The sequence below is a fragment of the Octopus bimaculoides genome, chromosome 28 (genome assembly GCF_046866305.1).
Source record: "Octopus bimaculoides isolate indiv1 chromosome 28, ASM4686630v1, whole genome shotgun sequence".
NCBI classification, from domain to species: Eukaryota; Metazoa; Mollusca; class Cephalopoda; order Octopoda; family Octopodidae; genus Octopus; species Octopus bimaculoides.
The window spans coordinates 16,516,023-16,539,925 of record NC_142955.1 but is presented as its reverse complement, the minus strand read 5'-3'; the positions used below and the strand labels follow the sequence as shown (position 1 = coordinate 16,539,925).

The window sequence follows — 23,903 nt, the reverse complement described above, 5'->3', positions numbered from 1 at the left end:
TATCTAATAACTGGGTAATCAGGTATGAGATAACAATTCAAAGTAAATAACTCTGAAAAGGACTTTTGTGCGTTCCCAGAGAATATTAGAATAAGTCACTAACCGAAATAGGTGGATCTATTGTTTAGGAAAATACTATTTACGTGTTTAAGCATTGTACTGGATAAATTGCGAAAATAACTCTAACAGTTTAAATGCTGAAATATAAGCATACTTAGTTCGATTTATACCAAATAATTTATGAAGATGAATGGGTTATTTCCCTTGGATGTTTAAAATGAAATATATTATTTATATGTAGATATGAGGATCCCTTCCAGGGGCCCTATTATCGATTTTTTTTTCAACAATCTAAGTATGTCACTAGGTTTCTTGACATGAGTTCTACTCATGTGTCAAGTTTCATCAAAATCGATTTTAAAAATGTAGGGGGAGTTAGCTAACAAACACACCCACAGACAGAATTTTCCACATCTGTAGTAGATATATATACATACATACATACATACATACATATATATATAATGTTCATATGAAAATGAAAGATTGAGCTACATCATCATCATCATCATTGTCATCATTTAATGTCTGTTTTCCATGCTGGCATGGGTTGGATGGTTGGACTGGAAACTGATAAGCCAGGGAGCTGCACCAGGTTCCAATTGGATTTGGCAAGGTTTCTAAAGTGTGATGCCCTTCCTAATGTCAACCACTCTAAGAGTGCATAGCAGCTGTCGTTGACTTTGGCATGGGTTGGATGGTTTGACTGAGGTCTAGAGAGCCAGCGGCTGCACCAGACTCTAATCTGGTCTGGTAATGTTTCTACAGCTGGATGTCCTTCCTAACACCAACCACTGTGAGAATGTAGTGCCTCTTATGTGCCACCGGCACAGGAGCCAGTCTGGCGGGCCTGGCATCGATCACATTCAGATAGTGCTTTTTACGTGCTACCGACACAGGGACCAGTGAGGGGGTACTGGCATCGGCCGTGTTATTAAATAGAAAAACAGTTAGTATGAAACACCACAAGACATTTTTGTACATAAATATATTGTTTATTCTGGGTTCACCTTTTGTGGTGGAAGCAAGTAGTATGATACAAAAACGTGTGTGTTTACTTACAAAGAAAGTTTTGATTTTTGCTTTTGCACTGAAAGAAGTAACATATAATATTTGTATTACAGTATGTATGTTTATGTGTAAGGAGAACGGCCATTTTGAGAATGTGTGATAAAATATCTACGTTTACAAAATATCTTGTGTCAAGGTGAATAGACATGAGTCACACATGGGAGATTGCATGTGGAGCTGCAGAGAAGACATGTCTTTGTTCAAAGCCTGGCAGGGACGGAGGCTGTTTCTACAGTGTAGCTCATAACGAGGCTAGGGTCTCAGAGCGAGGCTACTGTATCAAAGTGAGGCTAAATGCCTCATCGATATATTCGTCTGCTGTGCAGGTCGACTCACATGTTACTATGTAATATGTAGCTTTGCTACAAGTGTATTGGGTGTCTTCTACATGCCACTGGCACCAGTGCCATTAACCTGACCCCGACATCAGCTATGACTATGGTCTCGTTTGGCTAGACAAGTCTACACAATTACGGTATAACGCCAAAGGTTTTGGTCATCTGTCACTGCCTTCATGAGGGGGGCCCAACGCTTGAATGGTACTTTTTACATGCCAGTAGCGAGAAAAAAGAAAACTACATAATAAAACAAGTGGTGGTATTCTAGTTTAAACACCTACTCTCTTTACTCTTTTATTCTTTTACTTGTTTCAGTCATTTGACTGCGGCCATGCTGGAGCACCGCCTTTCTAGTCGAGAAATTCAACCCCAGGACTTATTCTTTGTAAGCCTAGTACTTATTCTATCGGTCTCTTTTTGCCGAACCGTTAAGTTACGGGGACGTAAACACACCAGCATCGGTTGTCAAGCGATATTGGAGGGACAAACACAGACATACAAACATACACACACACATATATACATATATACGACGGGCTTCTTTCAGTTTCCGTCTACCAAATCCACTCACAAGGCTTTGGTTGGCCCGAGGCTATAGCAGAAGACACTTGCCCAAGGTGCCACGTAGTGGGACTGAACCCGGAACCATGTGGTTGGTAAGCAAGCTACTTACCACATAGCCACTCCTGCACCTATAACTTTTTTTTTCACTTTTTTGGAATTTTCGGAAACTTTTTCTTAATTTGTGCATCCCCCACTGCAAGAATTCATATGATTATGAAACAAAAATTTTTTTTAAACTGTTTTGTGTGTGTGTGATTTAAGGGCAATGTGGCTGTTATTTTTAGCACAACTCACGACCACCTGATACCTTCTTCGTTTCTATGTCACTCTCACATATATTTATGCTTTTCACTATTTTTCTCTCCATGAACACATTTAATGGGAACATGACGCACCCAAGGGTAGTCCATTGCTGGGATTTGAGCAAAAAAAAAATTGGACTGTCCGTATTTTAAACTTTGATTTTTTAAAAAATAAATTTGAAAATGAGTGGAAATTTTAGGATTTATGGGAGAAAGGATTACTCTTTTACTCGTTTCAGTCTTTTGACTGTGGCCATGCTGGAGCACCGCCTTTAGTCGAGCAAATCGACCCCAGGACTTATTCTTTGGAAGCCTAGTACTTATTCTATCGGTCTCTCTTTTTGCCGAACCGCTAAGTTATGGGGGCGTAAACACACCAGTATCGGTTGTCAAGCGATATTGGTGGGACAAACACAGACACACAAACATACACACACACACACATATATATATATATATACATATATACGACGGGCTTCTTTCAGTTTCCGTCTACGAAATCCACTCACAAGGCTTTGGTGGGCCCGAGGCTATAGTAGAAGACACTTGCCCAAGGTACCACGCAGTGGCACTGTGGTTGGTAAGCAAGCTATTTACCACACAGCCACTCCTACGTCTATATATATGAAATTAAGAAATTTTTTTAAAAAATCATTTCACAATCGTATGAATTTCTGTGTGTAGAACACCAAATTCGTAAAAATTCTCTGAAAATTCCAAACAATTGTAGCGTACCCATCGCACCTGCTCGGACCGTCTCAGGGCTAAACACAACAGCCCGGAAGAGACACAGCAGGCAACTATAACGCATGCGCAAAATATAACAGTCCATATACAAAACGAAAGTCGTGAAATACATATAAACAGCCCGACGAACACGACCGTCTTTATCCTTTCTTTGGTCAGTCAGCTCATTTAACTGCCCACAGCTTGGACCGCTAGCTCTCCTTAATTTCAGCGGTGGTGTCGCGATGCCTCTTTCACAGTAGGTACCATCTGACAATGTTTTCACACACTTAATAATAATAGAATGTCATAGAATCACTCCCAGACCCTTTGTACGTCTTGCCACGAATCTCCACCAAAATAAAAAATTGTTGTGGTTATATTTAAGTGAGTGTTAATTCTTCATTTACGCGCAGCCCACATCTAATCGTCAGAATTCCCATCCAAACAATGAATACACACATACTTACTGAACAATAAAACTGTACGTGGTTACGACGGGTGTTTATGGGGAACTTAAACCAGAATTCTGCCAAACAATCAAACTCAGTTGAGACCAGATGTTTACATTCACCTACGAGTTATGTAAATAGAAAAGTTAAAACAAATTATCCTTAAAAAAAAAACTATAATAAAATGCATTGAGAAGACGGCATAATTTACCCGCTTTTTCAGCCTAGTCATGAGGGGAGGTTGTGTTTGTTAATGACGTCGTATGCAAACACCGGAGGATTGCCGGATTATTTTTTTAATATAAATACGACTGCAATATTCGGCGCTTCTTTAGAAACGCACCTCTCCAAGAAAATGACGTTTAATTATAAAAAAAAGTTAGGAGAATGGGAAATATATCCTAAAGAAGCGACCAATATACAATGTTTCCTTAAGACTGAATGATGAAGTTTGAAGGAAACTTGGCTGTTATTTTCAGAAGATCGTCGATACAATAAGGTGTTTCTGTTTTAAATTATATTGCGGATTTTAAATATATATCACCGCTGTCTTTCAAACGAGGGGAAAATTATTATCACCATCTACTGTTTATGGGCGGAGGTAAAGATCATGGACCGCACCCCTTTTTTTTTTTTTTTCAGAATCATAATCTCCGAATTTTTCTACGTATTTCGCGAAAGAAAATTTATTTTTAACTGAAAATTTAAGAAATGGGGGGTCGGGGTGAATTTAGATTTTGAAATGCAGATTCGGTATCTCCGCCCTCGATATAGTGTGTTCCTTTGAAAAAAAAAAAAAAAACAAATCTCAAAGCGGGGGGCGGTCTGTGATCTTTACTTTCTAAATAATTCAGCTAAGTCTTAATATGTAGTAATTACCTCGTGTTAAGGTGAACGTAACTCTTTGTGGATAAGTCAGGGGACAAACAAGTTTGAGGGTCGGTGTTCCATCTCCGTGATTAAAAATTTCATTTGATCACAGCTTTACATCGTTAATTGGTTGTTCCCTATTTTACAGGACAGGGGAAATGGCTTTTAATCAACAACAAATCAATCAACGAACTTTCGTCATCCTTCTCCAGTTTTCATTTGGACTTTATATCAAACATTCTACTGGTGAGTAGAAAATATATCTACATTACATCTGCTCCACACATGTTAACAGAGACATCTAGGACAAGAAACTGAACCATAATAGACATTTTTCACCTTTTAAAAATTGCTCAAGAATGGAGAACGTTGATCACTTGGACACTTGTAACACAACTGTTATTAATGTAGATACAGTTAGAGAGACAGACGGAGATGAAAAAGCTGAAAACGGAAGTGTTGCTGAATATCGCTGCGAGATTTGTAGGAAGACATTTTCTTCAGAAGATGAAGTCTTCTCACACAAAGAAATACACAGTAAAAAGAAAACGATTCATTGTGAAACATGTGGGAAATCATTTCTTAGTAAATCACATCTCATAGTTCACAAACGTAGCCACACTGGCGAAAGACCATTCAAATGTGAAATTTGTGAGAAAACCTTCACTCAGAATTCTCACCTTCACAATCACAAACGTAGTCACAGTGGAGAAAAACCTTACCATTGTGAGATATGTGGGAAATTTTTCACTCAGAATTCTCACCTCTTGGTTCACAAACGAAGTCACACTGGAGAAAGACCATTCCATTGTGAAATATGTAAGAAATCTTTCACTCAGAATTCTCATTTTATTTACCATAAACGTTGTCACACTGGAGAAAAGCCATTCCAATGTGAAATATGTGAGAAATCTTTTATTTCTCGTGGCAACTTAACAGCGCATAAAAGAATACATGCTTCTGAAAAACCTTACCAGTGTGAAATATGTGGAAGATCTTTTGCATTTGAACCAGATTTAAAGAAACACAACAGGCTGCACACTATGGAGAAACCTTTCCATTGTGAAATATGTGGAAAGTCTTTCCCTCAGAAGTCTCATGTTGTAGTTCACAAACGTAGTCACACTGGAGAAAAACCATTCAAGTGTGAAATATGTGAGAAATCTTATGCATGTAAAAAGACATTAATCTTGCATGAAAGAGTACACACTGGCAAGCAACCATTCAAGTGTGAAATATGTGAGAAATCTTTTAGTTCTAGTACCAACCTAGCAATACACATAAGAATACACACAGGAGAAAAACCTTTCCATTGTGAAATGTGTGGGAAACCTTACGGTTCCGGTAGTGCACTAATACAACATCGGAGAGCACACACTGGGGAAAAGCCTTTCCATTGTCAAATATGTGGGAAATATTTTGCCTCTCTTAGTGATTTGAAGATACACAAAAGAATACATACAGGAGAAGAAGCACCATTCCACTGTGAAATATGTGGAAAATCTTTTAACTGGAATTCTCATTTAATTGAACACGAACGTTATCACACGGGGGAAAAACGTTTTCAGTGCGAAATATGTGGACAAGCATTCACTCAGAAATGTCGTTTAGTTGAACATGGACGTTATCATACAGGAGAAAGACCATTCCACTGTGAAACATGTGGGAAATCTTTTGTGTCTTCTAATAAATTAAAGAATCACCAAAGGATTCATTCTCAAAGGAAACCTTTGGACTGTGAAATATGATAAGTTCTTTTCTTTGGAGAATATATTAAGATGATGAAATATGTTAAAAATCATTCTCTATGTTCTGGTCTTGTAATCCACAAATACTACATGGAGAAAGATGTGTTTACTGTTAAGTTTTAGACAGAGACACCATTTCATGAATCATGATGAGAGAAATACTGGGGTCAGACCTTCACCGGTATTTTTATGTCCATCTTTCCACTCTTGCATGGGTCAGATAGAGTTTGTTGAGGCAGATGTGAGGTGATGAGTTCGATTCCCAGACTAGCTTGTGTGTTGCGTTCTTGAGCAAGACACTTTATTTCACGTTGCTCCAGTTCACTCAGCTGTAGAAATGAGATGCGATGTCACTGGTGCCAAGCTCTATCGGCCCCTTTGCCTTTCTCTTGGATAACATCAAACAGTGACATGGTGAGCGGAGGCTGGTATGCAGGGGTGACTGCTGGTCTTCTACAAACAACCTTGCCAGGACTTATGACTTAGAAGGAAATTTTCTAGGTTCAATCCCATGCTCATTCATGACCGAAGGAGATCTTTACTCTTTATATATATATATATATATATATATATATATATATATGTGTAGGGTATATAACGATGACCACTGAAGTGGACATTTAATGTGCTAGAAGTAGATCACGTGTCCACTTTAGTGGTCAACGTTATATATAAAAATATACTTTAATCCCCTGAGATCGCAGATATTTTTTCTGAATCTCTCTGATTCTTTAAATGTGCTAGCTTCCTGGTAATAAATCGATATTAATTAATATCTGATTTTTTACCCTATGTTTTAATTATGTATATATATATATATATGTATGTATGTATATATATATATAATTATATATATATATATATATATATATATATATATATATATATATATATATATATATATATGTGTGTGTGTATATATGTATGTATATATATTTCGTATGTGTATTTCGTGTGCAAGATTCTTGATGTGGATACGTGTGTTGAAAGAAATACAATTAAACCTTGGGAGAGGCATTATATTCAAAATAAATGGAAATGGAGAGACAAGTTACTGAAGAGATTGCAAGAGTGCAATGAAATAATTTAACAAAAAACTATATAAATTAATAAAGGACTGAACCAGTGCGTGTGTTTATTACCGGCATAATGCCTCTCCCAAGGTTTAATTGTATGTATATATATATATATATATATATATATATATATATACATATATATATATATATATATATATATACATATATATATATATATAGTCTGTCTTTCTCACTCACTTTCCTAATATTATTTTTCACCTCAAACATTTTCCCCTCCATCTCTCAATATACTCATGATTTAATTTCAATACTACTAATTGCAGCATCATCAAGTGTAAATTTATATTATTTTTTAATCTTTGTCCGAAGTATTACAGATAGAAGATTCTATACATTTTTCTCTATGTTTTTTATTTTTTTATTTTTTTATTTTTTTATTTTGTCTTGCACTGTACTTGGTGACCCTGTCAGGTCAGTGTAGGTGACACATAAAGAGCATCCATCTGTATAAGCCTTCCAAAACTGTTCACACCTGTGCTTGGGCCACGTAAAAAGCACTGAGTGGTTGGTGGCTGGTGTTCAGAAGGGCATCCAGCTGTAAAAACCCTGCCGAAACAGTCACAGAAGTCTGGTGCAGGCTTCTGCCTGGCTGGCTCCTGTCAAGCCGTCCCACCCATGCCAGCATGGAAGGTAGACGTTAAAGGATCATGATGTATGACTTTCTGACGCAGTGGGACTGAACCCAGAACCATGTGGTTGGTTAGCAAGCTACTTACCACACAGCCGCTCCTACGCTGTGAGCATACTGGCTTACTTCAGTAGGTTCCGTTAAACTTTGAACAAATCACCACAAATGGTTTTAATATTAGGTTGGTGCATAATTATTGCGTTTTTTTTTTTTCCAATAAATTTTATTCAACAAAAACAATAACAACATTTAACAAAAGCATCTTTAAATGATTATTCCAGAGCATATTCACCATTTACTTCAATTTCTGCTTGGCATTTTGTTTAAATTTTTTATTGAATAAAATTTATTGAAAAAAAAAGCTGCAATAATTCTGCACCAACCTAATACATTTAGAATTTGTGTTGCCTGATTCTTGATGTGAAACCGTTTGTTGAAACAAATATTGTATTTTTTTTCTTTCTTTTTTTCGCCAAATAAACATATGTACTATATATATTTGATCATCACTCATCTATTACTATTTTTATACTAACTCTTGTCCATTGTCCTGAAATCTTTCATCACCCCTCTGTGACCTCATCAGCAACACTTTCCATCTTCATGTGTGCTTCACTTATTCCTCTTACGGAAAGACTTGGAAGAATTAGATGAAAGTACTCCAGTAATTTTCTTTCATGTAAATAAATGTTTGTTAAGAATTTTGCCAGCAAAATCTAATAACATGACAATGTTCTAAAAGATGTACACGTTTATGTTATATATATGAAAATAAAGGTATGAAAAAAATTTTACTGTTGGTTTTTCGAATTTTAAAAAATTTTAATCATATTTTAAAATACGGGACAGTACGAATTTTTGGCTAAAATCCCAACAATAGACTATTAAATGTGTTTATGGGGCAATTTTTTTTTGAATAACATCAATACGTCAGACTGCCAAACGAATGAGAACGGTAAGAGACGGTCATGTAATGTGCTAAAAATAACAGTTAAATAGGCCTTAAATCACGTGCCAATTTTTTTTTTTGCATTATCATATGTGTAAAACACAATTCTGCAAAAATTCTCTGAAAATTCGAAAAAAAAAAAATAATAATAATAAAAATTATATAGGGTGCCTAAAGCAGAATTCCGCCAATGATTCTATACGTATCATTACATAAATTGTCATTCCATAAAGAAATAATTAGTCTCTGTGGACCAGTGTTTTAATAATGTTGATCAACGGAGATAACTGGGTAACAAATTAATTCTAAAAGGATTTGTCATTCATTCTTATGGTCCCGGCGAACAAAATGGAAAAGGCGTTGCTTCGGATGATATCCTAACAGCGTGATAATTTTGCCGTATTATAGCTGATTTGCAGATTTTTTACATCCCATTAAAAAATGCATATTTTGCGAATCAGTTTGACTAGATCCGCATTGTCTTCAGGCTAAGTAACATCGAGACATTGTGTTAAAATTTGATGTCGGCCATTCAATTTCAACTTGAACCTTTAATATTTGGACGCTTGTAATGTCCCACATTTTTAAGGGAATAGAACCCCAAAACTTGGTCGGGACTAGGGTAATGATAGGGGTGTCTGAGAAAAATCATAAATTTTCGAAATTTTTTTTATCATATTCGAGAGCCATGATGGGGGAAAGATTTCCATCAAAAAGGACTTAATCAATCTTATGCGGTCGTCCTAATCCAAAGCTCCGTCAAGACAGCACTGTAGAATGTCTCACTTGTTTTGTTAAGTCAAAATGATGTAATCTGTTGGAGACTTGGCTGTTATTTCTACAAGATCGAAAGACCACGCAGAGGTTCGCTCCTGTGTACGTAATAACTATTGTGCTGTGTGATGCTGGATACCATTCAAAACGTAAATTAATAGAATTGAAGGTTCATTACATTATGTTGGGGATTTTGAGTATATGTCACCGGTATTGATGACACAAGGGGAAAGAAAATCACTCTCACCGCCTATTGCTCGTCTTCTCAATGAGCTCATCTAATTATATTATTTGTAGTAATTATCTCGTGTCAGGGTGAATGTTAATGTTTGTGGATAAGACAGGGCGACGAACAAGTCTGATGGTCGGCGTGACATCACCGTCTTGATTAAATATTTCATTTCTTCACAGCTTACATCGTTAATTGGTTGTTCCCTATTTTTCAGGACAGGGGAAATGGCTTTTAATCAACAACGAATTTTCATCATCCTTCTTCACTTTTCATTTGGACTTTATATCAAACATTCTAGTGGTGAGTAGAAGATATATCTACATTACACATGTATGTAATCTTCCACACATGTAAACAGAGGTTAATAATATCTAAGACAAGAAACTGAACCATAATAGATTAACACACAGGCATTTGTCAACGTTTTAAGAATTTTTAAAGTATTACCATGGAGAATGTTGATCACTTGGACACTTGAAACACAGCTGTTTTTAAGAATGGATATGCAATAAGAATGACAGACAGAGCCCCCGCAGGTGGCCGCTGGGGTGGTTACCCGTACCACCATTAACATGGTGAAGGCCACCTGCCATCAATTGAGTTATTTATACTTCACTAACGAAGTGGATTACAACATGGACTCTTGCTTGATGGCAGCATCAGGTATGATGATGAAGAATTATTGATTGTAAATTAGTTGTAACCATAGTGAACAAAGGTTTTCCCGGGGTTACCGATCGGTGGGCGTCGGTGCCCCTCTCATTTTTCATCTATGTCATCCTCATTTTGTCATTAATATTCCTGTCCAGCCCTAGCTTCTGCTAATCTTTGTAATGCCTAAATGGCAAATTTCATGAAATAAAGAATGAGAAACGGAGATGAAAAAACTGAAATGAAAAGTGTTGCTGAATATCGCTGTGGGATTTGTAGGAAGACATTCTCTTCAGAAGATGAAGTCTTCTCGCACAAAAAAATACACAAGAAGGAAAAACGGTTCCACTGTGAAATATGTGGGAAATCGTTTCACAGAAATTATGATCTTCAGGCTCACAGACGTAGTCACACTGGGGAAAAACCCTTCCACTGTGAAATTTGTGGGAAATATTTTGCTCAGAGTTCTACTCTCATTGGACACAAACGTCGTCACACTGGGGAAAAACCATTCCAGTGTGAAATATGTGGGAAGTCTTTTGCGGATACTGCTTATGTTGTAATTCACAAACGTAGTCACACTGGAGAGAAACCGTTCCAATGCGAAATGTGTGAGAAATCTTTTGTTTCTAATAGCGTCCTAGCAACACACAGAAGAATACACACGGGGGAAAAACCATTCCATTGTGAAATATGTGGGAAATCTTTTAATAAGAATGTTTATCTTGTGGTTCACAAACGTAGTCACACAGGAGAAAAACCATTCCAGTGTAAATTGTGTAAGAAATCTTTTGTCACAAATAGAGTTTTAAGAACACACGTAAAAATACACAGTGGAGAAAAACCCTTCCACTGTGAAATATGTGGGGAATCATTTGGTTCTAGTAGTACATTAAGAACACACAAAATTGTACACACAGGGGAAAAACGTTTTCATTGTGAAATGTGTGGGAAACGTTTTGCCTCTAATAGTGATTTAGAGAGACATCAAAGAATACATTCAGGAGAAAAACCTTTCCACTGTGAAATATGTGGGAAATCATTCTCTGACCAATCTTCTTGTGCACGCCATAAAAAAATACACTCTGGAAAAAAACAGAATAATTGTGAAATATGTGGGAAAGCGTTTCTTCATAAATTTCAAGTTGTTGTTCATACACGAAGTCACACTGGGGAAAAACCATTCCAATGTGAAATATGTGGGAGTTCTTTTGCTTATAATAGCAGCCTGAAAACACACAAAAGAGTACACACTGGAGAAAGACCTTTCCACTGCAAAATATGTGGAAAATCTTTTACTCAGAGTGGTAGTCTACTTGACCACAAATGTCGTCACACAGGAGGAAATACCATCCCATTGTGAAGCATGTGAGGAATCTTTTGAGTCTTGTGAATTAATGAATGAGAAAAGGATTCATTCTGGAGGGAAACCTTTTAGGTGTAAGATATGATAAACCCTTTTCTTTGGAGAATATTTTATGACAGTGAATCATCACCAATATTTAATGTTACATTTTCCAAGCTGGCATGGGTTGGATGATTTGACTGGAGCTGGCAAGCCGGAGAACTGCACCAGGCTCCAGTTGTTTGTTTTGGCCTGGTTTCTATGGCTGGATGCCTTTCCTAATCCCAACATAAAATGGTGACACATGTTAGAAATCATTCTCTCTTCTCTTCTTGTAATCCACAAATACCATCTGGAGAAATTTCTGTTCGCTTTAAATTTTTAGACTGAGACACAATTTCATGAATCGTGATGAGGAAAATACAAATGCGAGACATTCATCAGTATTTTAACTTCCACATTTTCACGCTTGACTGGGTCAGACACAATTTGTTTAGTCAATCGCTGTGGTCAGATGCCACTCTTCCAATTAATATTTCCTCCTATTTGGTAATATATTCATAGAGGAATGGAAATAAAGGAACCTTTTTTGTATACTCGTGATACAACTACCATGTTATGTCAAGTCAAACAGACACACAAGCGATGGGCTTCCTTCAGTTTCTGTCTGTCGTTTCTACTGACATGTCTTTGGGTGAACTCACTGTTGTGGACTCATGGAATTACTAGCATACCTGAGCTGTCAATGACAGGTATTATTGAAATATGTACATGATTAAAGATGCTAATGTGTGTATGAGGATTTAAATAAAAATGCCAAAATAACGAGACAAAAACTAAATTATTTCTATCACTCCCCAAATATTATAAAGGATTGATTATTTTTAATATTTTCAATATTTTGTAGTCAATCATTCACTCATTATTCTACATTTTGTTTTCTAGAATAAATGCTTTTCAAAATTTCATAAATGTTGTACATTTATTTGTATTGAGATTCCCCAACATATTCACATGTTTGAACACAGGTACCTGATCTTAGAGTACCCAGCCAGCATCTGAGTGGTATAGGCTTGTAGGAAAGTGGTTATACACCATTAGGTGTGTACCGCTTCCGTACATTAAATTTCTAGAAGAAACAATGGAACGCAGATTCTGAACTATCAACACAACAATATTTATTTACAGAGGAAATAGGCAGCACTTCGCCCCTTGGTTGCTGAGACGCCGTCAATGATGTTGGTGGTTATTTGTCTAGCTCCAGAGTTGGAATGTTGAGAGATGCTGCTTGACGACGTCCTGGCTCTTCGTCGGCCGGCCGAGAAAGAGGATGATAGAAGCGGGAACGTTTTGGATGTCGAATGACCACGCATGCGCATGAGACTCTTCCTGTATTCCTTCCGGAACTAGTCCCTGCCCATGCGTGGATAAAACTCCGGAAATTGAACATATAACAGTCGTCTGCTATTTTAAGCGTCACTACAGGTTCAACTTCCATAACCTCTTGGTGTCAACCTTTTTCCATCTCATAAGGGGAGATAACCAATCTTTCTCCTGTTTCCCAATAAACACATTTATGCAATGATGATACGGAAGTGACGTATGCATTGTAATTTAAACTTTGACCCCAATCTTGCGTTTCTCTGTGTGTGTGTGTGTGTGTGAATAAGAAATAATGTTTTGTAACAGAAAAGTATGCTATTAAAATGAAATATCTTTTAAATACCCCAACCTCGCTGTCCAATATTTAAAATTATAAGCAGAAACAATGGGGGCGGGGATGTGGGGTGAAGAAAAATCATCAATTTTAGAATGTTGTTTATGGGGAGAAAAATATTGAAAAACATTAAAACATGCGAAAGCGAGAAGTAAATGAGGGTGGTTTTGTGATGCGCTAGAAACAACAGCCAAATCTCCATTAAATGGCAGTTTTTCCTCTGAAAATATTTACAATTTTTGTTTTACTACCAAACGTCTCTTTCCACAGGTTATGAAGTGGCAAAAACAAAACAAAAAAATAGGGTAAATTTTCAGAGTAACGCCCGCACGTTTTTCACTAAGAAAACAAAAAAAAAACCTCGGATTTTTTGCGTGGAATCAAGTACCCTGCCCTCCTAATAAGCTGCAAATCCGTTATTTTGGTTCAGGAAAGGAGAGTGGTGAGGGTGGACCCCCGCTGTCCTGTAAGACAAGGCATAAATAATGGTCATTTACGTATTTTTCTTTATTGCAGGAAATTTGACTTACAGGTATTTCCAGCTGTCCATAATGGGCTCATTACTGAGGGATTTATTTAGTCGGCTCGTTGATCCTGCGAGAAAATTTGAACAACCAAGAAACCAAGCAAAAAAAGAAAAAAAAATCTCAGGGAATGGTACAGGCATGGGGAGAAGTGCGAAAAGGGTCTATGAGAATGTATGAAAGAGAGATAAAGAGGGAAAGGGAAGAGAAATGGTGATTTGTAAAAGAAGGAAAGCAAAAAGAAAAGAAGGGGAGCCAAATGTTTTTTATCATGTAAAGCTTCCGGTACTACTAAAGCAGAGAGGTCCCGAATGCGCAGTCGTGCGTCCGCGCTAGCTAGTCGTGAGTGGTCGATCCTAACCCTAACCCTAAACACGCATTCATTTGCACACGCGGGTTAGGGTTAGGGTTAGGGTTAGGATCGATCACTCACGACTAGCTAGCGCGACCGTGCCTTCGGGACCGTGCTGCTTTAGTAGTACCATAACTTCCCACATCATATTAAAGGCCGTGGGGAGAAAGAAAAAAATTGCAAAGATTGCCGTGAAAAAGGACTTAATCCATTTTATGCGGGCATCTTTGATCCAAAATTCTGTGAAAGGCGGCACTATAGAATGTCTCTTTTGTTTTGTTAACACAGAATGGTGTAATCTGTTGGAGACTTGGCTGTTATTTCTACAAGATCGAAAGACCACGCAGAGGCTCGCTCTTGTGTACATAATTATTATTATTGTGCTGTGTGATGCTGGATACAATTAAAAACGTAAATTAATGACGTTTGTTACATTATGTTGGGGGTTTTTAATATATGTCACCGGTATCGTTTACGTAAGGGGAAAGAAAATCACTAGCACCGCCTGTTGCTCGTATTCGTAATTAGTTGAGCTCATCTAATTATATTATTTGTAGTAATTATCTCGTGTCAAGGTGAAGGTTAATGTTTGTGGATAAGACAGGGCAAGCTACGTGTTTAAGGGCTGCGTTCCATCACCTTCAAGATTAAATATTTCGTTTGATCCCAACTTAACATCGTTAATTTTACAGGACGCGGGAAATGGCTTTTAATCGATAACATATCAATCAATGAACTTTCCTCACACTTCTTCACTTTTCATTTGGACTTTACAACAAACATTCTACTGGTGAGTGGGAAGTATACATTACATCTGTTCCACACATGTAAACAGAAGTCTTTGATATCTAAGACAAGAAACTGACAATTTATCCACATTTTAAGAATTCCTCAAGAATTTATTATGGAGAATGTAAATCACTCGGACACTTGTAAGACGACTGTTTTTAAGAATGAAGATGCAGTTAGAATGATAGACGGAGATGGGAAACCTGAAGACAAAAGTATTCCTGAATATCGCTGTGAGATTTATAGGAAGACATTCTCTTCAGAAGATGAAGACTTCTCGCAGAAAGAAATACACAAAGAAGAAAAACGGTTCCGTTGTGAAATATGTTGCAAATGTTTTAGCACTAATGCTACTTTAAAGACACATATAAGAATACATACAGGAGAAAAACCTTTCCGCTGTGAAATATGTGGGAAATGTTTTACTTCTAATAGTCATTTAAAGGAACATAAAAGAATACATACAGGAGAAAAACCCTTCAGCTGTGAAATATGTGGGGAATCATTTTGTTTTAGTTGTTCATTAACAAGACACAGAATTGTACACACTGGGGAGAAACCCTTCCACTGTGAAATATGTGGGAAATGTTTTACCTGTAGTGGTAATTTAAAGAGACATAAAAGAATACACACTGGAGAAAAACCCTACCATTGTGATATATGTGGGAAATATTTTACCTCTAATAGTCATTTAAATGAACATGAAAAAATACATACAGGAGAAAAACCATTCCAATGTGAAATATGTGGAGAATATTTTACTCACAGTTCTACTCTCATTGGACACAAACGTAGTCACACTGGAGAAAAACCATTCCAGTGTAAAATCTGTGAGAAATATTTTGTCTCAAATACAGTTTTAACAACACACATAGCAATACACACAGGAGAAAAACCCTTCCACTGTGAAATATGTGGGAAATGTTTTACGTCTAATTATCATTTACAGGCGCATAAAAGAATACATACAGGAGAAAAACCCTTCAGCTGTGAAATATGTGGGAAATATTTTACCTCTAATAGTGATGTAAAGAGACATAAAAGAACACATACAGGAGAAAAACCCTTCCACTGTGAAATATGTGGGAAATGTTTTACCTCTAATAGTCATTTAAGGAAACATAAAAGAATACATACAGGAGAAAATCCCTTCCGCTGTGAAATATGTGGGAAATGTTTTACCTCTAATGCTAATTTAAAGCGACATAAAAGAATACATACAGGAGAAAAACCCTTCCACTGTGAAACATGTGGGAAATGTTTTACCTCTAATAGTGGTTTAAAGAAACATAAAAGAATACATACAGGCGAAAAACCCTTCAGCTGTGAAATATGTGGGAAATGTTTTACCTCTAATAGTCATTTAAAGAATCATAAAAGAATACATACAGGAGAAAAACCCTTCAGCTGTGAAATATGTGGGAAATGTTTTACCTCTAATAGTCATTTAAAGAATCATAAAAGAATACATACAGGAGAAAAACCCTTCAGCTGTGAAATATGTGGGAAATGTTTTATCGCTGATAGTGATGTAAAGAGACATAAAAGAACACATACAGGAGAAAAACCCTTCAGCTGTGAAATATGTGGGAAATGTTTTACCTCTAATAGTGATGTAAAGAAACATAAAAGAACACATACAGGAGAGAAACCCTTCAGCTGTGAAATATGTGGGAAATGTTTTACTTCTAATAGTATTTTAAAGACACATAAAAGAATACATACAGGAGAAAAACCCTTCCACTGTGAAATATGTGGGGAATCATTTCGTACTAGTGGTATATTAAGAGCACACAAAACTGTACACACTGGGGAAAGACGTTTCAATTGTGAAATACGTGGGAAAAGTTTTAACTCTAATGATTATTTACAGACGCATAAAAGAATACATACAAGAGAAAAACCCTTCCACTGTAACGTATGTGGGATATCATTTGCTTCTTCTGGTGTATTAACAAAACATGCAACTGTACACACTGGGGAGAAACCTTTCCATTGTGAAATATGTGGGAAATATTTTACCCATGATAGTAATTTAAAGAGACATGAAAGAGTACATACAGGAGAATAACCCTTCCACTGAAATATGTGGGGAATCATTTGGTTCTAGTAGTAGTTTAGCAAGGCACAGAATTGTACACACCTGGTAAAAACGTTTCCATTGTGAAATATGTGAAAAATGTTTTACCTTGAATAGTCATTTGAAGAGACAAAAGAATACATTCAGGAGAAAAACCCTTCCACTGTGAAATATGTGGTAAATCATTCTCTGATCAATCTTCTCGTGCACGCCACAAAAATTACACTCCAGAAAGAAACAATAATTGTGAAATATGTGGGAAAGCATTTCTTCATAAATTTGAGGTTGTAGTTCATACACGAAGTCACACTGGGGAAAAACCATTCCAATGTGAAATATGTGGGAGTTCTTTTGCTTATAATAGCAGCCTGAAAACACACAAAAGAGTACACACTGGAGAAAGACCTTTCCACTGCAAAATATGTGGAAAATCTTTTACTCAGAGTGGTAGTCTACTTGACCACAAATGTCGTCACACAGGAGGAAATACCATCCCATTGTGAAGCATGTGAGGAATCTTTTGAGTCTTGTGAATTAATGAATGAGAAAAGGATTCATTCTGGAGGGAAACCTTTTAGGTGTAAGATATGATAAACCCTTTTCTTTGGAGAACATTTTATGACTGAATCATCACCAATATTTAATGTTACATTTTCCAAGCTGGCATGGGTTGGACGGTTTGACTGGAGCTGGCAAGCCGGAGAACTGCACCAGGCTCCAGTTGTTTGTTTTGGCCTGGTTTCTATGGCTGGATGCCTTTCCTAATCCCAACATAAAATGGTGACACATGTTAGAAATCATTCTCTCTTCTCTTCTTGTAATCCACAAATACCATCTGGAGAAATTTCTGTTCGCTTTAAATTTTTAGACTGAGACACAATTTCATGAATCGTGATGAGGAAAATACAAATGCGAGACATTCATCAGTATTTTAACTTCCACATTTTCACACTTGACTGGGTCAGACACAATTTGTTTAGTCAATCGCTGTGGTCAGATGCCACTCTTCCAATTAATATTTCCTCCTATTTGGTAATATATTCATAGAGGAATGGAAATAAAGGAACCTTTTTTGTATACTCGTGACACAACTACCATGTTATGTCAAGTCAAACAGACACACAAGCGATGGGCTTCCTTCAGTTTCTGTCTGTCGTTTCTACTGACATGTCTTTGGGTGAACTCACTGTTGTGGACTCATGGAATTACTAGCATACCTGAGCTGTCAATGACAGGTATTATTGAAATATGTACATGATTAAAGATGCTAATGTGTGTATGAGGATTTAAATAAAAATGCCAAAATAACGAGACAAAAACTAAATTATTTCTATCACTCCCCAAATATTATAAAGGATTGATTATTTTTAATATTTTCAATATTTTGTAGTCAATCATTCACTCATTATTCTACATTTTGTTTTCTAGAATAAATGCTTTTCAAAATTTCATAAATGTTGTACATTTATTTGTATTGAGATTCCCCAACATATTCACATGTTTGAACACAGGTACCTGATCTTAGAGTACCCAGCCAGCATCTGAGTGGTATAGGCTTGTAGGAAAGTGGTTATACACCATTAGGTGTGTACCGCTTCCGTACATTAAATTTCTAGAAGAAACAATGGAACGCAGATTCTGAACTATCAACACAACAATATTTATTTACAGAGGAAATAGGCAGCACTTCGCCCCTTGGTTGCTGAGACGCCGTCAATGATGTTGGTGGTTATTTGTCTAGCTCCAGAGTTGGAATGTTGAGAGATGCTGCTTGACGACGTCCTGGCTCTTCGTCGGCCGGCCGAGAAAGAGGATGATAGAAGCGGGAACGTTTTGGATGTCGAATGACCACGCATGCGCATGAGACTCTTCCTGTATTCCTTCCGGAACTAGTCCCTGCCCATGCGTGGATAAAACTCCGGAAATTGAACATATAACAGTCGTCTGCTATTTTAAGCCTCACTACAGGCTCAACTTCCATAACCTCCTGGTGTCAACCTTTTTCCATCTCATAAGGGGAGATAACCAATCTTTCTCCTGTTTCCCCATAAACACATTTATGCAATGAGGATACGGAAGTGACGTATGCGTTGTAATTTAAACTTTGACCCCAATCTTGCGTTTCTCTGTGTGTGTGTGTGTGTGTGAATAAGAAATAATGTTTTGTAACAGAAAAGTATGCTATTAAAATGAAATATCTTTTAAATACCCCAACCTCGCTGTCCAATATTTAAAATTATAAGCAGAAACAATGGGGGCGGGGATGTGGGGTGAAGAAAAATCATCAATTTTAGAATGTTGTTTATGGGGAGAAAAATATTGAAAAACATTAAAACATGCGAAAGCGAGAAGTAAATGAGGGTGGTTTTGTGATGCGCTAGAAACAACAGCCAAATCTCCATTAAATGGCAGTTTTTCCTCTGAAAATATTTACAATTTTTGTTTTACTACCAAACGTCTCTTTCCACAGGTTATGAAGTGGCAAAAACAAAACAAAAAAGTAGGGTAAATTTTCAGAGTAACGCCCGCACGTTTTTCACTAAGAAAACAAAAAAAAAACCTCGGATTTTTTGCGTGGAATCAAGTACCCTGCCCTCCTAATAAGCTTCAAATCCGTTATTTTGGTTCAGGAAAGGAGAGTGGTGAGGGTGGACCCCCGCTGTCCTGTAAGACAAGGCATAAATAATGGTCATTTACGTATTTTTCTTTATTGCAGGAAATTTGACTTACAGGTATTTCCAGCTGTCCATAATAGGCTCATTACTGAGGGATTTATTTAGTCGGCTCGTTGATCCTGCGAGAAAATTTGAACAACCAAGAAACCAAGCAAAAAAAGAAAAAAAAATCTAAGGGAATGGTACAGGCATGGGGAGAAGTGCGAAAAGGGTCTATGAGAATGTATGAAAGAGAGATAAAGAGGGAAAGGGAAGAGAAATGGTGATTTGTAAAAGAAGGAAAGCAAAAAGAAAAGAAGGGGAGCCAAATGTTTTTTATCATATAAAGCTTCCCGTACTACTAAAGCAGAGAGGTCCCGAATGCGCAGTCGTGCGTCCGCGCTAGCTAGTCGTGAGTGGTCGATCCTAACCCTAACCCTAAACACGCATTCATTTGCACACGCGGGTTAGGGATAGGGTTAGGGTTAGGGTTAGGATCGATCACTCACGACTAGCTAGCGCGACCGTGCCTTCGGGACCGTGCTGCTTTAGTAGTACCATAACTTCCCACATCATATTAAAGGCCGTGGGGAGAAAGAAAAAAATTGCAAAGATTGCCGTGAAAAAGGACTTAATCCATTTTATGCGGGCATCTTTGATCCAAAATTCTGTGAAAGGCGGCACTATAGAATGTCTCTTTTGTTTTGTTAACACAGAATGGTGTAATCTGTTGGAGACTTGGCTGTTATTTCTACAAGATCGAAAGACCACGCAGAGGCTCGCTCTTGTGTACATAATTATTATTATTGTGCTGTGTGATGCTGGATACAATTAAAAACGTAAATTAATGACGTTTGTTACATTATGTTGGGGGTTTTTAATATATGTCACCGGTATCGTTTACGTAAGGGGAAAGAAAATCACTAGCACCGCCTGTTGCTCGTATTCGTAATTAGTTGAGCTCATCTAATTATATTATTTGTAGTAATTATCTCGTGTCAAGGTGAAGGTTAATGTTTGTGGATAAGACAGGGCAAGCTACGTGTTTAAGGGCTGCGTTCCATCACCTTCAAGATTAAATATTTCGTTTGATCCCAACTTAACATCGTTAATTTTACAGGACGCGGGAAATGGCTTTTAATCGATAACATATCAATCAATGAACTTTCCTCACACTTCTTCACTTTTCATTTGGACTTTACAACAAACATTCTACTGGTGAGTGGGAAGTATACATTACATCTGTTCCACACATGTAAACAGAGGTCTTTGATATCTAAGACAAGAAACTGACAATTTATCCACATTTTAAGAATTCCTCAAGAATTTATTATGGAGAATGTAAATCACTCGGACACTTGTAAGACGACTGTTTTTAAGAATGAAGATGCAGTTAGAATGATAGACGGAGATGGGAAACCTGAAGACAAAAGAATTCCTGAATATCGCTGTGAGATTTATAGGAAGACATTCTCTTCAGAAGATGAAGACTTCTCGCAGAAAGAAATACACAAAGAAGAAAAACGGTTCCGTTGTGAAATATGTTGCAAATGTTTTAGCACTAATGCTACTTTAAAGACACATATAAGAATACATACAGGAGAAAAACCTTTCCGTTGTGAAATATGTTGCAAATGTTTTACCACTAATGCTAATTTAAAGCGACATAAAAGAACACATACAGGAGAAAAACCCTTCCACTGTGAAATATGTGGGGCATCATTTGGTTCTCATAGTACATTAACAAAACATGCAACTGTACACACTGGAGAAAGACGTTTCCACTGTGAAATATGTGGGAAATGTTTTACCTCTAATAGTCATTTAAAGAATCATAAAAGAATACATACAGGAGAAAAACCCTTCAGCTGTGAAATATGTGGGAAATGTTTTACCGTTGATAGTGTTGTAAAGAGACATAAAAGAACACATACAGGAGAAAAACCCTTCCACTGTGAAATATGTGGGAAATGTTTTACCTCTAATAGTCATTTAAAGAAACATAAAAGAATACATACAGGAGAAAAACCCTTCAGCTGTGAAATATGTGGGAAATGTTTTACCGCTGATGGTGATGTAAAGAGACATAAAAGAACACATACAGGAGAAAAACCCTTCCACTGTGAAATATGTGGGAAATGTTTTTCCTTTAATGGTGATTTAAAGAAACATAAAAGAACACATACAGGAGAAAAACCCTTCACCTGTGAAATATGTGGGAAATGTTTTACCTCTAATAGTAATTTAAAGAAACATAAAACAACACATACAGGAGAAAAACCCTTCAGCTGTGAAATATGTGGGAAATGTTTTAACTCTAATAGTCATTTACAGAATCATAAAAGAACACATACAGGAGAAAAACCCTTCCACTGTGAAATATGTGGGGAATCATTTGGTTCTAGTAGTAGTTTAGCAAGACACAGAATTGTACACACCGGGTAAAAACGTTTCCATTGTGAAATATGTGAAAAATGTTTTACCTTGAATAGTCATTTGAAGAGACAAAAGAATACATTCAGGAGAAAAACCCTTCCACTGTGAAATATGTGGTAAATCATTCTCTGATCAATCTTCTCGTGCACGCCACAAAAATTACACTCCGGAAAAAAACAATAATTGTGAAATATGTGGGAAAGCATTTCTTCATAAATTTGAGGTTGTAGTTCATACTCAAAGTCACACTGGGGAAAAACCATTCCAATGTGAAATATGTGGGAGTTCTTTTGCTTATAGCAGCCTGAAAACACACAAAAGAGTACACACTGGAGAAAGACCTTTCCACTGCAAAATATGTGGAAAATCTTTTACTCAGAGTGGTAGTCTACTTGACCACAAATGTCGTCACATAGGAGGAAATACCATCCCATTGTGAAACATGTGAGGAATCTTTTGAGTCTTGTGAATTAATGAATGAGAAAAGGATTCATTCTGGAGAGAAACCTTTTAGGTATAAGATATGATAAACCCTTTTCTTTGGAGAACATTTTATGACAGTGAATCATCACCAATATTTAATGTTACATTTTCCAAGCTGGCATGGGTTGGACGGTTTGACTGGAGCTGGCAAGCCGGAGAACTGCACCAGGCTCCAGTTGTTTGTTTTGGCCTGGTTTCTATGGCTGGATGCCTTTCCTAATCCCAACATAAAATGGTGACACATGTTAGAAACCATTCTCTCTTCTCTTCTTGTAATCCACAAATACCATCTGGAGAAATTTCTGTTCGCTTTAAATTTTTAGACTGAGACACAATTTCATGAATCGTGATGAGGAAAATACAAATGCGAGACATTCATCAGTATTTTAACTTCCACATTTTCACACTTGACTGGGTCAGACACAATTTGTTTAGTCAATCGCTGTGGTCAGATGCCACTCTTCCAATTAATATTTCCTCCTATTTGGTAATATATTCATAGAGGAATGGAAATAAAGGAACCTTTTTTGTATACTCGTGACACAACTACCATGTTATGTCAAGTCAAACAGACACACAAGCGATGGGCTTCCTTCAGTTTCTGTCTGTCGTTTCTACTGACATGTCTTTGGGTGAACTCACTGTTGTGGACTCATGGAATTACTAGCATACCTGAGCTGTCAATGACAGGTATTATTGAAATATGTACATGATTAAAGATGCTAATGTGTGTATGAGGATTTAAATAAAAATGCCAAAATAACGAGACAAAAACTAAATTATTTCTATCACTCCCCAAATATTATAAAGGATTGATTATTTTTAATATTTTCAATATTTTGTAGTCAATCATTCACTCATTATTCTACATTTTGTTTTCTAGAATAAATGCTTTTCAAAATTTCATAAATGTTGTACATTTATTTGTATTGAGATTCCCCAACATATCCACATGTTTGAACACAGGTACCTGATCTTAGAGTACCCAGCCAGCATCTGAGTGGTATAGGCTTGTAGGAAAGTGGTTATACACCATTAGGTGTGTACCGCTTCCGTAC

At 36.9% G+C, this 23,903-nt stretch overlaps 3 protein-coding genes and 1 long non-coding RNA gene across 4 annotated transcripts; 3 read left to right on the top strand and 1 right to left on the bottom strand.

The window, feature by feature from the left end:
• Positions 1-1,033: 1,033 nt before the first annotated feature.
• LOC149130669 (uncharacterized) lies at positions 1,034-3,787 on the bottom strand. Its single transcript, XR_016238859.1, has 2 exons — positions 3,725-3,787; positions 1,034-3,635 (listed from the first exon to the last, which is right to left on the bottom strand). It is a non-coding gene; the product is annotated as an uncharacterized LOC149130669 (long non-coding RNA).
• Positions 3,629-12,782, top strand: LOC106883217 (uncharacterized). The gene is made up of 2 exons (XM_089344624.1): positions 3,629-6,079; positions 10,775-12,782. Exons 1-2 carry the CDS (start codon positions 4,743-4,745, stop codon positions 11,826-11,828), a joined length of 2,391 nt encoding a protein of 796 aa, XP_089200750.1. The 5' UTR covers positions 3,629-4,742; the 3' UTR covers positions 11,829-12,782.
• Positions 12,783-14,055: 1,273 nt separating this feature from the next.
• LOC149130668 (uncharacterized) lies at positions 14,056-18,727 on the top strand. Its single transcript, XM_089344401.1, has one exon. It carries the CDS (start codon positions 15,308-15,310, stop codon positions 17,261-17,263), a length of 1,956 nt encoding a protein of 651 aa, XP_089200527.1. The 5' UTR covers positions 14,056-15,307; the 3' UTR covers positions 17,264-18,727.
• A 1,488-nt stretch (positions 18,728-20,215) lies between these two features.
• LOC149130667 (uncharacterized) lies at positions 20,216-23,755 on the top strand. The gene has a single exon (XM_089344520.1). The coding sequence runs from the start codon at positions 21,259-21,261 to the stop codon at positions 22,369-22,371; it is 1,113 nt and encodes a 370-aa protein (XP_089200646.1). The 5' UTR covers positions 20,216-21,258; the 3' UTR covers positions 22,372-23,755.
• Positions 23,756-23,903: the final 148 nt, after the last annotated feature.